General features: G+C 31.5%; 1 protein-coding gene across 1 annotated transcript; it reads left to right on the top strand.

The window, feature by feature from the left end:
- The first annotated feature begins 5154 nt into the window (after window positions 1-5154).
- Window positions 5155-5604, top strand: LOC140978925 (uncharacterized). The gene has a single exon (XM_073444159.1). It carries the CDS (start codon window positions 5155-5157, stop codon window positions 5602-5604), a length of 450 nt encoding a protein of 149 aa, XP_073300260.1.
- Window positions 5605-13774: the final 8170 nt, after the last annotated feature.

Below are 13774 nucleotides of genomic sequence, written 5' to 3'. Positions count from 1 at the left end.
GAACAAGAAAAATCACGTGATATATAATGCTCAGCTTATTATAAAAATAATTCTTTGTTGACTGTTACAACTTTCTTACAACCTAACTTCCGGTGAATCTGTGTTCAATAACTTGAGTGATGCGATATAAACGTTTCTCTTTGTGTGAGACGCGCGTAAAAGCAAAAAATAAAAATAAAAAAAAATCTCCCCAAGAATATGTAAAAACAGAAATAGAAGGAAATAAACGTACAAAACCCATTTTGTGATGTTTTGTTTTGTTTTTTTTAAAGGATTGAATGAACGAAAAAGGGGAAATATGTGTTAATTAATTAATTAGAGGGATACGTACGGAGTCCTCTGAATTTGTACTCTTTCAACAGTTTATATATCACTCTCAATCACCGACGTATCGTGTATCAGAGTTTTTAAATAGACAGTGGTCGAGTTCCTCAGTGTACTTTTTCTCTGTCATAGTTATTTTCCCTTACAAATTAATTAATACGGGGTCTGATTTTTGATCAAGTGAGTATGCTAACTTATAATTTCGAATTCTCACATATTCATATTTATGTTTTATATGAATTGTTTCAGTTTTCAAAAGTTTCGTTCGAGCGTGATTTATTCGTTTCGTGTTGTGTTGAAATGACTATATATTTTGAGCATTGTTAAGTTTCAGTTAGATATGTGTGAGAACCCCCAAATACGATAAGTTTATGAGTTTTATATGGTGGGATTATGACCAATGTTATTGTTTCCTCTCTTTAGAAGATTAAAAATTAGATATTGATATTAGTAAATATGAAAAATAGATGAATTTCAGTGCTTACTTTGCTTATGCTATGATATATGTTGTACGAAAAGTAATATCCTATGACATGCTATTTTCGAAATTATTAATATTGTTATGTATATGTTCGAACGGACTCCGCTTATTGAGTAATGATCATATAACCCCCCTTAGTCTACCATCCCCAAATAAATCAGAAGAGGGAATCGAGGAAGAAGAATAAGACCAGTTTCGGGGCTGGTGCGGGTACCCAAGAGGTGAATCAAAACACATCTAAAATTTTATTTTATTTTTCACTTGTTTAAGTTTTTAATTCAAGTTATAAATGCTTCAGCATATTTTAATTGTTTTCAAAGTTTATGTTGTAAAGACGATTCTATTTTATGACATTGATGAAATAAACTAATTTTTGTTTTACATTATGCTACAAGACTTTGTTATTTGATGATTATGTAATTGTTGAACAATCTCGGCGTCGACAAATTTCGGTCTCGATGTATGACACGAGATATATCTAGTGAGCTATACAAGTTGAAAAGAAAGAATCCTCAATTTAGTTTTATTATATGTAACGTTTCGCTGAAATAGTCAGTACTCTAGTAGAAATAGAACTAAGAATAAAATAAATTCAAATTTAATGTATCAAAACTCAATTTTGACCAAGTAGATAATCAAAATTCAGAATAGGTTAAATTATATTACGAATTTGTCTATTCTTTCCAATTCCAAATTAAATAAATATAAGTTATAAATTTTAAAAGTTTCTTGAACAAGAAAGTGTGATGCTGAGTGAAATAAATGAGAATGAGGTCATGACTCAGATCCATCTACCTCTGTTGGGGTGTGTGAATAAATTGCATGGTGACCAAAGAAAGCTGTTTATGCTGTGAGTGCTTTCATTTCTACCAGCCTGACAAAACAAGCCAGTTTTGACAGCCCATTTAACAGTTTTGACGGTTCATTTACTTGCAACAAAAAATGTACGTACATACATATAAGTACAATATCAATATTCTCAATTACGTCTAATAGTTANTGATACTTTAATTGAGATGATAAGTATATGGAAAAATTGTAAATTTGGTATTGTGTTTTCTTATTTGCCATAATTATGTATATAAATATTGTCAAATTTCAATATTACTATTGTATCTTTCGATTTTTTGCAATTAGAGTCATTTTTTCACATGAGCGAAATTTAACTATTGTGGAGGCCATGTAGCACTTGTGACCATACAAGCTTTCCATGTACAGTACTTGGCAACAGGTTCACATGTCTCTCATATTTCTCCCGAGCAAGAAGCTTTCATTATTATACCTATTTGGCTTCTTGTGAGAAAAAATAACCCTTCATTGCACAAGAAAGGGGAATGTCTTCTAATTCTTGAAGCAATGTGAATATATTTAGCATTTTTTTTGTGCAGAAATGGAATATGTAAAATGGAAGGTTTTCGGACATATTCTGAGGCAATGATGTAAAAAATGAAACGTATTCGATGTTGAATGTATTAAATAATTCACATATTTTGACTATGATGAACTCGGTATTGAAGCTACTCAAATTAAGCTCGAACTCTACTAGAACTGAACTTGAATCGGATTTTGACTGAGTGGCTTTGATTAACTTGCTTTCCTGATTAATCTATGATCTATACTTCTCTCAATTTCGGGTGGGTTTTCTACGTAAAACGAATTGATCAGCCCCCATCTTCTATTTTTTTAAATTTTATCTTACTGCTTGGTTAAAATTCCATTCATGTAAATTAAGAGAATAAATAAATGTTTAAGAAGATCAAATGTAAAATTGAAAAGGGAGGCACAAAAGAGTGGGTGAGAAGGATTGGGTGAAGATAACATATATAGTGTGGAATATTGCCTCATGCACTTTCCCTCATTTGAAAGTGGAACTTCTGCCCTTCCCATCTTTTCAATGTTCCTTGTCTCATTTTTTTTTTACACTTAATAATTAACAAATTTTCACTTCTCAAATATTACAAAACGTAAATAAAAAATAAATAAATCTTAATTTACTCGAAAACTTATTATTAGATATTTTTCACAACATATATTTATGATTAAAATTAATTTAAATTATATATACATATATATTATCTAAAATTATGTTGATCTAATAAAGTTATCGCATGCTTAATTCCTATTTATTTTATGAAAGAATTGGAATTAAATTTTTTCGGGGGTATGTGAATGTATTATTTTATGTGGAGGTTTTTTTTTGTTTGTAAAATAAATTAAATTAAATGAAAATAAAATCAAGAGGATGAATATCAAGGGATACACCACTAGAGAGAATTTTATTCCGTACATTTCATAGACAAGAATGACCACATAAAGTATATTTCAAATGTCAAAAATAAAATTATCCAATATATTTATAAAATAAATTAGGATATAATCTTATTCTTAAAAAAATACTTATCGAATAATTCGATTATAAATAAAACATAATTGCATGTAAAAATGGATTATATAATAATCTCCATCAAACATAAATTTTGTAATTTATTTTTAGTAACATCTTTAGTAATCAGAACTGATATATTATTTTATATTATAGAATTGCAAAACAGTGATTTATTTAATTTTTTAAATTTTTTTTTAATATATGAGCATAAATTTAATGCTTTGTTCCAAAATAAATTTAAAAAAATTAATGCTTTGTTCCAAAATAAATCCAACTTTGAAAAGCATAGCAAAAGTTAGAAAAAGGGATACTTGTGAGAAGCCGTGAAAAAAGACGGTCAAAAGAAAATTATTGTTTGTTGGCTCAAAACTATGAATGCAAAATGTATTTAACAAGAAAATAGTATTCGGAAATAGTAAAAAATTTTTAAGAAATAAATTCATTTCTTTTATAGAAAAGATGTTGTAGATGATTATTGATATTATTACCTATTCAAATTCTGTAAATCTACTCTATAAATTGAGATCTCAAATGATGAATAAAGTATGCTAAATCATTCTCTCTTCTATATTCTCTACTATTCATAACACGTTATCAGCACGAGTGCTCTTCAAGGTAAATTTATAAATAATTTATTCTTATTCTTGTATGAATGCTCTTGAAGAAGCACAATATTTAGATTTAATATTGATGCTCCTGAAGTAGCACAAATAATAGATTTATATTGATGCTCCTGAAGAAGCACAACTTTTAATTTTATGTTGATGCTCCTGAAGTAGCACAACACGAATTTATGTTGAAAATATTGATAGATCTATGAATAAAATATAGATGAATAAGATTTATCAATATTCTCGAAGAATCTTGATTTAAAATCATAAAGATCTATCAATATCTATGAATAATATTGATATAAAATACAACGTTATCATATTCCTGAAGAATTTAGATAACTATAATGTTTCGACAATATTCTTGAAGAATATTGATTATAAATGTATTGTTGTTTTGATTCAATTTTTTTTTTTAATCATATCTTGAATTGCTTGTTTAAGATTTATATTATTTGGATTTTGATGATTTAACTAGTCGTTAAAATATTTTGTGAATACTAGTATTTAATAGTTTTATGATAATTTTTGAGTCAATCACAACACTATAATTGATATTAATTAAGACATATATTTTGTTATAATTTAATTTGTATTTCTTTAAGTCCAAAGTGTTGGATTTTTTTCCTTTTCAAGAAATATGTGGCTTGTTTACGAAGTTGAGCAGGATTCTGTGATATATGTTTTACGTATTTAGAATAATTATGCATAAAAGAGTTTTATTTTTCCTTTATTTATAATGCTACAATTTGTAATTAGTGCAATTTGAAATAGATACATAAATTATTAATTGAGCACATCTCAATGTACACCAAATTTGATAGACTAAATGATATCATGTTCATTTATATATATTTTTTGTATGCACAAATGAAGACTAGATAATGGTTAGATATAATAACTCATTATTCATATGCATCGATGTTAATTTAACAAATAGAATAACAAAATTTCAAAATTGCATAATAAAAGTGGTAACATGTACATAATTTGTTATAATATTTATTTTCAATAATAGTAATGCAATTTTACTCTATTTATGTCATAATTCTAATTATATAGTTTTTTTAAAGTTGCAATGGCGAACATTACCAAACTCGAATTTGAAGCACTTGACTTGACTGGAAAAAATTATTTATCATGGATTTTGGATGCCGAGGTCCACCTTATCTCTATGAATTTAGGAGATACAATAAAAGAAGGAAATGAATTGTCCCAGCAGGACCGTGCAAAGGCACTTATTTTTCTCCGTCGTCACCTCAATGAAACGTGGATTTCAAATGTACTCTGAACTCATCTAATGCTTACTAGTTGCTGAACAAAACAATGAGCTGCTCATGAAAAATCACCAAATGCGCCCAACTAGATCCACACCATTTCCTGAAGTGAATGCTAATTCTGCTCAAAATCTTAACAATGAAAGTCAACGTAGACGTGGACGTGGACGTGGGCGTGGCCAAAGAAGATACTATCAGCAACAAAATGGAAAGAAACATAAAACAAGCCACCAACAGTGGAATTTCAATAATGAAGAAGCAAAGCAGAAGAGTTCTAAAGTATATGAAGAAAAATGTTATAGATGTGGAATGGAAGGGCATTGGTCTCGTACATGTCGTACGGCAAAACATTTTGTGGATCTATACCAAAAATCAATCAAGGAAAATGGAAAAATGGAGATAAATTTTTTGGACAATGATGATCCAATTGATATAACTCACTTGGACGTCTCTGATTTCTTTGCTAATCCAGATGGAAATATAGATAATTTGATTGGTGGTGGTGTGTTAGAAAATAATGAGTAATTACTTTCATTGGTCTTTTTCCTACTTTGAATTTCTATTGTTTATTAGGTTATCGTGGTCTCGTTTTTATTTTGATGTTCAGTTCATGTTTTGGATTTGTCTTGGAGGTTTATTTTATTATTCAATAAATGTTTTCATTATTCAATAAAATATTTCCTTTGAAAGTCTTACACATTATTTATCATATTTAGCTTATTGAATTATATTTTTATTTTAGATTAACGATGAAATGTCAGGATGAATGCTTAGTGGATAGTGGTACATCACATACCATTCTTCAAAATAAAAGGTATTTTTTGGAGTTAACATTAGCTGAAAATAATGTTACAACAATATCGGGTGCATCAAAAATTATTGAAGGTTATGGAAAGGCAAAAATCATTTTACCAAATAATACAAGCCTATATATTGAAAATGCCCTATATGCGAGCAAATCCATTAGAAATTCGCTTAGCTCTAAAGATATCCGCCGAAATGGATACCATATTGAAACATTAAATGAAAATAATTTCGAATACTTTTGCATAACATCTATTATATCTGGCCAGAAGCAGATAAAAGAAAAATTATGTGCACTCCCGTATGTAATGTATATTACAACAATAAAAACAGTCGAAGCAAACATTGTCACAAATCAGAAGTTGGTTGACCAACAGAGCTTCAAATTACGGCATGATCAACTTGGTCACCCTGGGGCAACAATGATGCGCAGAATAATAATTAACTCACATGGACATCCTCTAAAGAACCAGAAGATTCTTTTACACAATGATTATCCATGTGTAGCTTGTTCACAAGACAAACTAATTATAAGACCTTCCCATACAAAGATTGATGTTGAAATCCCAACCTTCTTGGAGAGAATTCATGGGGATATTTGTGGGCCTATACACCCACCATGTGGACCATTTCGATACTTCATGGTATTGATTGATGCGTCTACTAGATGGTCACATGTTAGTTTGCTTTCCACTCGAAATATTGCTTTTGCTAGATTACTTACGCAAATTATTAAAGTACGAGCTCAATTCCCAGATCACTCAATCAAGACAATTCGTCTTGATAATGCTGCTGAATTTAAATCGCAGACATGTAATGATTATTGTATGTCAATAGGGATTTCAGTTGAGCATTCGGTTGACCATGTTCATACACAAAATGGCTTAGCAGAGTCATTTATTAAATGTTTGCAATTAATTGCTAGACCATTATTGATGAGAACCAAACTTCCATCATCTATGTGAGGCCATGCCATATTACATGCTACATCATTGATTCGTATAAGGCCAACTAATTATCACCAACACTCACCCTTACAACTTGCTTATGGTCGAGAGCCTGATGTTTCTCACCTTCGAGTATTTGGTTGTGCAGTACAAGTCCCTCTCCCACCTACACAACGAACCAAAATGGGCCCACATCGTAGACTTGAGATTTATGTGGGATATGATTCACCATCTATTATTAGATATTTGGAACCTTTAACAGGAGATTTGTTTACTGCGAGATTTGCAGATTGCCACTTCGATGAATTGGAATTTCCAAATCTAGGGGAAATAAAGTTGTGTCCCGAAGAACAACAAAAGATTTGTTGGAATGAGAAAACACTATCTCATCATGATCTTCGAAATAATCAATGTGAGCAAGAAGTTGAAAGAATCATTCACTTGCAAAGAATTGTAGGATACAAGGCCCGACTCGTAGCCCAAGGTTTCTCGCAGAGACCTGGAATTGACTATGAGGAAACATATTCACCTGTGATGGATGCCACTACTCTTCGATTCCTAATCATTTTAGCAGTATCAGAAACTCTTGATATGCGACTTATGGATGTTGTAACTGCTTATCTTTATGGTTCACTTGATAGTGATATATATATATATATGAAAGTGCCTGAAGGATTCAAACTATCGAAAGAAAATGGTGAAGCGCCCAAGGCTATGTTATCAATAAAACTGCATAAATCCTTATATGGATTAAAGCAATCTGGTCACATGTGGTACAATCGTCTTACTGAATATTTGTTAAAAGAAGGATACACAAATAATGATATTTGTCCATGCGCTTTTATAAAAAGAATAGATGAGGGTTTGCAATTGTAGCAGTATATGTTGATGATCTAAATCTTATTGGCACTCCAAAAGAGCTTACTAAAACTGCCAATTACTTGACAAATGAGTTTGAGATGAAAGATTTTAGAAAGACAAAATTTTGTCTCGGATTGCAAATTGAACATTTGCAAGAGGGAATATTTGTTCATCAATCATCATATACAGAAAAAAATATTAAAGCGCTTTTACATGGACAAGGCACATCCATTAGCATCACCAATGTTTGTTCGATCACTTGATGCTAACAAACATACTTTTCGACCACCTGAAAATGGAGAAAAAATCGTTGGTCCAGAAGTACCATATCTAAGTGTCATTGGTGCACTGTCATATCTCGCAAATTGTACTCACCCAAATATATCATTTTCTGTTAATCTTTTAGCGAGATATAACTCATGTCCAACCCGAAGACATTGGAATGGTGTAAAACACATATTTCGTTACCTTCTGGGTACAACTGATATGGGATTATTTTATTCGACAAAATCAAAGTCTTCTTTAGTTGGAGATGCAGATGCAGGATATCTTTCTGATCCACATAAAGCTAAATCCCAGATAGGTTATGTGTTTACACGAGGAGACGCTGCTATATCATGGAAGTCGGTGAAGCAACCTTAACAGCGACGTCTTCAAATCACTCTGAGATCATTGCAATGCATGAAGCAAGTCGGGAGTGTGTGTGGTTGAGATCTATGACACAACATATTCAAGAATCATGTGGGTTCCCAACAGCCAAAGATGGCCCAACAGTAATATTCGAAGATAATACTGCTTGCATTGCGTAGTTAAAAGGAGGCTACATCAAAGGTGACAGAACAAAGCATATTTCACCAAAGTTTTTCTATACACATGAGCTTCAAGAAAATGGTGATATTGACGTCCATCAAATTCGCTCAAGCGACAATGTAGCTGACTTATTTACAAAGGCATTGCCAACTTCAACATTCAAGAAATTGGTGCACAAAATAAGGATGCATCAGTTGAAGGATCTCAGATGATTGAGATCAGGGGAGTATCTATTGTTGTACTCTTTTTCCTTCATTCAGATTTTTCCATTGGGTTTTACTGACAAGGTTTTAACGAGACAGCATTTGAACTCCCACATCTCTTAAAAGTAATTTGTTGAGTCGATAATTATCTAAGGGGGAGTATTATAGAAAAGATATTGTAGATGATTATTGATATTATTACTTATTCAAATTCTGTAAATCTACTCTATAAATAGAGGTCTCAAATGATGAATAAAATATGCTAAATCATTCTCTCTTCTCTATATTCTCTACTATTCATAAAAATTTCTCAATATTTTCTTTTTATATTTTATTTTTTTTTATCTAATATATATAACTTTTTGCATCTTAAATAAATTCTTATAAATAACACTCTTTCTATAACTCTATTTTTATCCTTAAAACTCCATAGAGTAGCTATATATTTGCTAAATTTTTTTAGAAAATAATATAGATTATCATTATTGGGATTATTTACTTCCCGAGATAAAATTAAATAAATAGAAACAACATATAATCACATTTATTTTGAAATGATTATGTTTTCAGGGCTTATTTACGTAATTCTTTGCTCTTCCTGCGACATTTCACTGCACTCATTCAACTCCAAAAACCACACGCATGCAGCATCAGTAATATTTTATTTATAGATTTCCTTTGCTCTAGAGTCTATTTCTTGTATAGAGTCCTACATAAAAGTGAAAACAAGAATTTCATTAAAAAAATAAATTCTTTTGGACAATAATATAATATCTAGAGATCTTATCATAGATATCAATATTCCACAAAATCTTATCATAGTTATTAATATTCTAGAAAATGTTATTAGTCTAGAAATAGAAAATTTCATATATTAATATTGCAATATTATAAACAAAAAATTAATTAACGAATAAAATATTCTTTTCACATATAATATTTAAATTAAAATTATTATAATATACGTTATATTTATATGATATTTTTTTATTGAAATTAAAAAATGAAATAAAATAAGCTGATTATTCACTTCCAAAGTTGATTTTGGTTTTATATTTTTCCATTCCATCGTATCAATCATACCTTATTAGGATCACAATTAACGATGAGATATTTATATATAAATTTCAGTGTTTCTAGCTCCCATGTTAGGATCGGGTGATTCGATAGAAATCAGTCTTGAATAAACAATCACACTAGTTTGTTCGAAATTCAGTTGGATCAACAACTTTGAATTTTGTAATTCTCGTCAAGTAAATGTCAATTGGCTAATCAGTTAAGTTTTGTGCGGAAAAAAGTTAGACTGACAGATTGAACACTCAAAAATGGTCAAGTAAGAAAACAGTTGGGTTATCAACAGTAGAGTGACTGAAATGTAAATAACACAAATATTGTTCTGGATTTTCATAGATTTGAACAACTCCTATGTCACTTCTTTTTCTTTGTTGGAAGGATGTTGACTAAAATATTTTGGAAATTACAACAATTGTAACAACCCGATTCAGTTAGGCTTTATCATTATCTAACTGAAACTTCTAGTTTAGCTTACTTACTTAAACAACATTGAACAATATATTAACTATCAATTTACAAGTATTTCGAAATGAAAGATATTAAGCACAAATTGATCCTCAATGATATGATGTAATACTTAAGTGTGTGTTAAAAGTCTTAAAAGTTGTTAGACTACTGAAATCTTGAATATTTGAACTTATACGATAATTCTAAAGAGCCTAACTAATTTACAAGTTCATCTATTTATAGAATTGGATCCAACGGTCAGTAAAATCATATATTATATCAATTCCAAATATTGTAACCGTTAATCCCGTCTTTTTCACGTCACTGTTTCTTATGACAAATCGTACATTGTAGGGAATGCTCCCAGATTTCTGATAATTCAAAGATTGTTTGTATGGAAGATTTAGCCAATAATTCAGCTTTTTTAACTCTAAGTAGTCTACCAGATTCTTCAGAGAACTCTTCAGTTTAGCTCAACTAACTTTTAGCCTATTTGGTCTTCGAATGTCACTTTGGTAGACTTATATATCAGTTAAGTTTCAAACGATTTGTCTTACAAAGTTTTTAGTTTAGCTCATGTTCAGTTTAGCTCTGTTCAGTTAGCTCAGTTTTTTAAATCACAAAACTTAATTGATATAACAAATTTTTTTTTTTTTTGTGTTTGACAAAATATGAATTATAAAACTGGAATGATCTTGATATACAACAATTGCAGATAAATTGATAAGCTAGCACTATCTACTATGAAAATCTTTGTGACTGCTTGAGTGTTTGCTTGACTTAGTTAATCTCTTGGAAACTGCTCTTTACTATATTATTTCTTCTAACTCACTTCACCTCTCTGACTAACTTTTCTTTTTTGTCAACACTAGGGGTATTGAAATATTTAAGAACTGAACTCAGTTTAGTAAACACTGTATCAATTCTGATTTGTCCAGAGAGAGTCTGAGCAGTAAGAACTCGATCTTTTTTAATTTTGTCCAAATAGCTAAACACACTAATAATCTCTTTGGATATGTGTGCCACTTATCTTAGCAGTTTGTCTCAAAATCTATTCATAGAATTTTTAGTGTGGACTTGACTTCTTCGCAGAGTGGTGAGACTAGAAGTGATGGAAGCCAGACTAGCAGTGATATTATCCAAAATGTGGTCTTCAGTGGAGTTTAGTTCTGGAGATAGAGCAACACTTGTAATGTCATTAACTGCAACATGTTGAGATACAACCATGGAGATATTTGGATTTGAACTGGAGGAAGGTCCTTGTTCAATCATCAGAATCGATCGAGCTTGAGAAACTTCAATTTGCATATCAAACTGAGTGACTGTATCTTCAATCCCTATATGATTCACTAACACTGGAACAATTTAAGTCACTACTGTATGCGCTTCACTCATTAACACTTCAGCCTTGCTGACCGGTTCAACAAAGGCCACATCTCAAACTTGTTCCTGTAATTTTGCATGAGTTTAATCAGTTGATCCAGCAATGTTGAAAACTCCATGGACCAAGGCTTGTTCGTCAACTTATTCTTCATGCAGTTCCTTTCTATGTTGTTGTACAATAGAGTGCACAACCTTATCAATGGTTGCAAGGAAGATTTCTCGAATTAGAGAAGAAGAGTGTAGGACCGAGCGCTTGCCGTTTTACCAAAAGGTATAGCTAGTGGTAATGGTGCAACTAAAATCTTTTAAACCGCACAGCAGCTCAAGTATCAAGGTTCGATCGCTCTACCAACCAAGGACAATTATTGTACCCAAAAAAGAGGTTGAACTTTGATGAGGTTGAGTGGAAGAAGATTCATCCTCCTGCTTTGTGTCTTTAGTTGGGTGGGCAGGGACCTTATCAGACTTTCCTTTATGATTGGTTTCGACTGGTATGAACAATTGATGGTCATTATCCCAAACTTTGACTTTTATTTTCATATTGACTAGATATGTGTCTAGTTGATTCAGTACAACAATTTCATCAAAAGAAGATGTATTGGATGGATATAAGTTCTTCACATATTGCAGTGAGCTTCTTAATTCGCAGGAGATCCATCATATAGTTTCCGCGTTGAAGTACTTCTGCAATCACCACAATTTTGACTTGTTTCAGAACTGCATTTTCAATAATGATAAACATATTCAGAGTAGTTTTCTTCTTCAATTTCTTGGGCGAAGGTAACTGTTGTGAACTCAACTCATTAATAAAAGAATTCAATCTTGGTTTCAACATACTCATTTACTTCATCCATTAGTAAGTCAATTTGAGTATGAACTACAGATGTAGACTGATTTCCATGGGCATCAATCACTTTTTCCTTTCCTTTCTTGAAATTGATTTGGTGGAAAAGGTGGAATCTAGTCTTGACTTGGTGTACTCAACTAGTTCCTTAATTACATCTCCTTCGCGTGGATTAAGAGGTGTGAGAAAAATGGCATGTGAATTACCCTTGGAGGCAGCCACGACTACTTGCTTCTAGCTTCAATTTTTCTATTGGCTTGTCAGTTGTCTTCTCATCAGTTTTCTCATTACATGGTTCTCATGAGGCAGCATGGCTCTTGAATGGAGTAGATGAAGATCTGGTTTTCAAGTCCTTTGCTTCTTTGGAAGAGGAATGGAGGTGTCACTCTTAGAGTCACTGATCATCAGGACCAGCTTCTGTTTTGTTTTTGGAACCTCAGTCTGACTGACTTTATTCTTTGATTCCTTTTTTATTTTAGCTAGTTCCTCTCCTATCTCTTTCTTAACAACCAATAATCCAGATGTAGAGATGTTTAGCGCTTGTAATTTTGGCCTGAGAGATATAATATTTTAGGCATTGAGAGCCTTGAACTTATGGAGGATTACTGGGTCACTGAGATTTATTCCAGTCTCTTCAAATAATCTTGAGAGTGGAAAAAAAAAAACCGAGGAGACTGATTCTCCGATTGAATCATATCTTTCATGGTCTGGAAGAGAATGACTGACCATTTGAATTTCATTCCGATTATAATTGCAGTCATGACCAAAAAAATTTCAGTAGTAATGATAGCAAAGGAACATGCCTTTGCCAACAGACACTTAGCCACTACCTCAACAAGCAACTGATATTCTAGTTTCATCTCTTTCTTCAGTCGTGATTTCTTGATAGCTTTGCTAGTTGCAGAAGATTTACCTTGCATTTCCTCAACTACTTTTTGAGACACTCCAAAGAAGATAGAAATCCATTCAGAGGGTAATTGAAGTAGAGTAGAGAAAAACCCTTGGTCAATAAGGAGACTCTGTTCTCCTAGAGGCATGACGATATTACCATCATCAATGATGACAACTCTGCCGTAGAAATCCTTTAGTTCTGAAACATAAATTTCTAGAAAAGAGATCAGAAAGACTCGGAGTCCAAATGACTTGATTGACTTGAAACCTCCAGTGAAAGATCAGTTAGACTAAGAGTGTATATGTTAGTTTGACTATAGAAGTAAACTAACAGTTGGGAAGAATCAAAGAGCAACTGACTACTATCTTATAAGTAAGGCTTTGAGACTTAATTTTCCTGAGTGAGATAATGACACAATTAAAATAAATCA

This window comes from Primulina huaijiensis, chromosome 6, assembly GCF_012295235.1.
Source record: "Primulina huaijiensis isolate GDHJ02 chromosome 6, ASM1229523v2, whole genome shotgun sequence".
In the NCBI taxonomy this organism is placed as follows: Eukaryota; Viridiplantae; Streptophyta; class Magnoliopsida; order Lamiales; family Gesneriaceae; genus Primulina; species Primulina huaijiensis.
This window is presented reverse-complemented; position numbering and strand designations above follow the sequence as displayed.